This window comes from Dendronephthya gigantea, unplaced genomic scaffold, assembly GCF_004324835.1.
Source record: "Dendronephthya gigantea isolate DGI-Jeju-01 unplaced genomic scaffold, DenGig_1.0 000790R, whole genome shotgun sequence".
Lineage (NCBI taxonomy): Eukaryota > Metazoa > Cnidaria > Anthozoa > Malacalcyonacea > Nephtheidae > Dendronephthya > Dendronephthya gigantea.
In genome coordinates, this window is record NW_021163800.1 from 17,564 (window position 1) to 20,552 (window position 2,989).

At 41.0% G+C, this 2,989-nt stretch overlaps 1 protein-coding gene across 1 annotated transcript; it reads right to left on the minus strand.

The window, feature by feature from the left end:
- Window positions 1–2,195: 2,195 nt before the first annotated feature.
- On the minus strand, window positions 2,196–2,903 carry LOC114544437 (patched-related protein 9-like). The gene is made up of 2 exons (XM_028563083.1): window positions 2,475–2,903; window positions 2,196–2,396 (listed from the first exon to the last, which is right to left on the minus strand). Exons 1-2 carry the CDS (start codon window positions 2,901–2,903, stop codon window positions 2,196–2,198), a joined length of 630 nt encoding a protein of 209 aa, XP_028418884.1.
- Window positions 2,904–2,989: the final 86 nt, after the last annotated feature.

Here is a 2,989-nt window from a genome sequence, read left to right on the forward strand (position 1 = left end):
GCGCCGCCGAATCCATACGAAGATACCGCGGCGGTTCTCGGCTTATCATCCTCGGTTTTCCAAGTTTCATTGGAAACTTGAACCACCATTTTTCTTTCAGGCATCATGAGCTGTGGTTTAACTTGTTGAACATTAATAGTAGGAACAAATTGGCATGTTTTATCATCAGACATGTCTTGATTAGTCCAGCTAAACCTGCTGTTGACTCCGTATGGTTTACGTTTGATTTCACTGATCCTACACGAAGTAATCTTTTGCCACTATTGCCATAGACTGCTGATAGTGATCCCATTTCGACGACATCTCCAACGGCTGTACCGGTGCCATGTGCTTCCACGTATGTTATATCGTCCTTGGTCAGACCTGACTCTTGAAGAACTCTTAAAAAGAGCGGCTTGTGTTACCTGACTAGGTGCTGTCATTGGAATCGCTGTTTGGCCATCATTATTTGTTCCGCAAGCCAAGACCTCTGCATAGATATTATCTCTATCATCTAAGGCTGTTTGGGTAGGTTTTATTAAGATGCAGCTACACCTTCTCCTCGCCCATAGCCGTCACCTTTGATATCAAAACATTTGCAACGACCATCTTCGGCTAACAGCCCAGTTCTGCAGCATGCCGTGTGAAATTGGTTTCCAATGAGAATTATATTAGGGGCACAAACTATAGCTGCGTCACACTCGCCAGTTTGTAAGTGTTGAAATGCAATGTCCAAAGCAACCAAAGACGAGGAACAAGCAGTATCCAAAGCGATGCTAGGGCCAGTTAGGTTAGCGAAAAAGAAATGCGATTGGCTATAACTGACATAGAGCAGCCAGTTGACGAGAACTGATCAATCTTTCTAATATTCGAATGATCAAAAACCAGTGCACTATATTCCGTGCACATAGATCCAACATAAACGCCAGTTCGACATTGTTGTAAGTCCTCAAGGGGTATGCCAGCGTCTTCAATCGCTTCAAAGACAACTTGAAGAAGTATTCGCTGTTGGGGATCCATTGAACGGCTTTCGCTTGGAGATATTCCAAAAAATTGAGCATCAAATCCTGTAATATTTTCAAGAAATGCGCCGGTAAGGACGTAATGCTTCCCTGGTGTGTGCTTCCCTGGGTTAAACGAATCTGTGAACTCCCTTGCGTCTGGCCTGTTCATTGGATAAGAGCCAATACTACATCGCCCTTCCACCAACATATCCCAAAATGCATCTTTCGAGTTTGCACACCTGGAAAACGACAACTCATTCCGACAATGGCAATTGGATTGGACTGTTTGGTTTTTGCGTCTAATTCAGATAAACTCGGCTTGTATTTCTACTAGATTTGTATCTTTTCGTAATGTTGAACCACTTCATGATTGACAAGTCAAGGTTACTTTCACGAAGATTAAAGAGCTTTCCAAGTAGAGACAGGTACACAGGTAGTATCACCAAACCATGAAGTAAACCAAGAAAAACGATACCAACAAACATTTTGAAAAATGTCTGAAATACCATGGAGGAGGTAAATCCCGTTGGCATCATTCCAAGGAATGTGCTAAGCCCACCTAAAAACACTGCCGCCTACCTTGCTTAGAGCATCGATGACACGGAGTTCGGGAGTTGTTGCCCTGGAGAAACAAAGTGGAAAGCGACATGTGCGTTGTAATCTACAGAAAATCCCAAAGCCATAACAAGGTTGATCATAGAGATTGAGTTCAAAGAGACATTCCAGATGTACATCAGACCAAATAGTTCAAATATAAGAGCACCGAATCCCCATATAAGACAAAATATTACACAAAGTGATTAATAAACAACCACGATATCAAAATAATTGAAATTCCAGCAACAACCAAGTTCTGATGGTTTCATTAAGTACATGAGCATACTGTTCAAAGTATATAAAAGGCAAGGCAATAGCAAATGCACGAGCATCCGTGGACGGAGATCCTTTCGAATGCTCGCCATCATATTTCTTTGAAATTTGAGTCAGGATCACTTTTACAATATACTAGTATCCGTGAAGCCGTCAAATGAGTTTATCTTTCGAAAATTTTAGATCCTGGGCAAACCTTTGATACTCCGGGAGTGAAATAAACTCCTTCAAGTAGTGATGGAATATTCTCGTATCATCGATTTTGATGTTTCTATTCCGTGCCCACGACGTATATTGGGATACCACGATATCTTCTTGGAGAAAAATATTCGTTACTTTCAACTAGAGTTTCAACTTGGGAGTATATTTTCTGAATTTCAATACTCGAGTGATCAGTTTTTCTGGGAAAATTATGCTAACTTCGATATTAAGGTTAAAGTTTTCTTCATAAACATTTAGGAATTTTCGGAAATGTGAATCTTTCGTTGTTAACCACTTCCTGTTAAAACTTTCATCGAGGCCAAAGCGCCATAAATTCCAAAGCTAGGAGAAGTAGTGAACCTGAGAACACAAAGAACTTTTCCAACAGGAAGTAATTAGTTTTCCCCATGCTTTCATAACGTTGTCAAAGCCACTTCTCCGAATTCCAAAGCAACAATCAGTTGGAGGAGGACTCATTAGGCAAGGCAAGAAATCTCTGCGTCGAGCGTTGATTCTTTTAATATCGAACCACATGCAACCAACAAAAAATGTCAGCAACAGAATGAAAACAGATGAAATTGCAACAGCTGTGTAAGTGCAGAAAAGCCGAATCGAAGGGAAGATGGAACTACTGCTAACGGCAAATGCTACAAGATCAGTAAGGGTTGTCATGGTAATAGTTGGACCACTTCTAGCCATTGTCCCACTTAACATATGCATCGCAGGCAAATCTTGACGGATCATTTCATTAAGTTCGTGTAGAATAATAAAAACATCGTCTATGCCGATACTTACAACCAAGAACGGTAGAACACCAACCATGCTGATAAAGGGAACACCAACAATCATTAAGAAGCCAAGTGCACTCGTGACACCCAAGTAAATGGACAACAAGGCACCATATCCTAACAATTGATGACCAAAACGAGTATCAG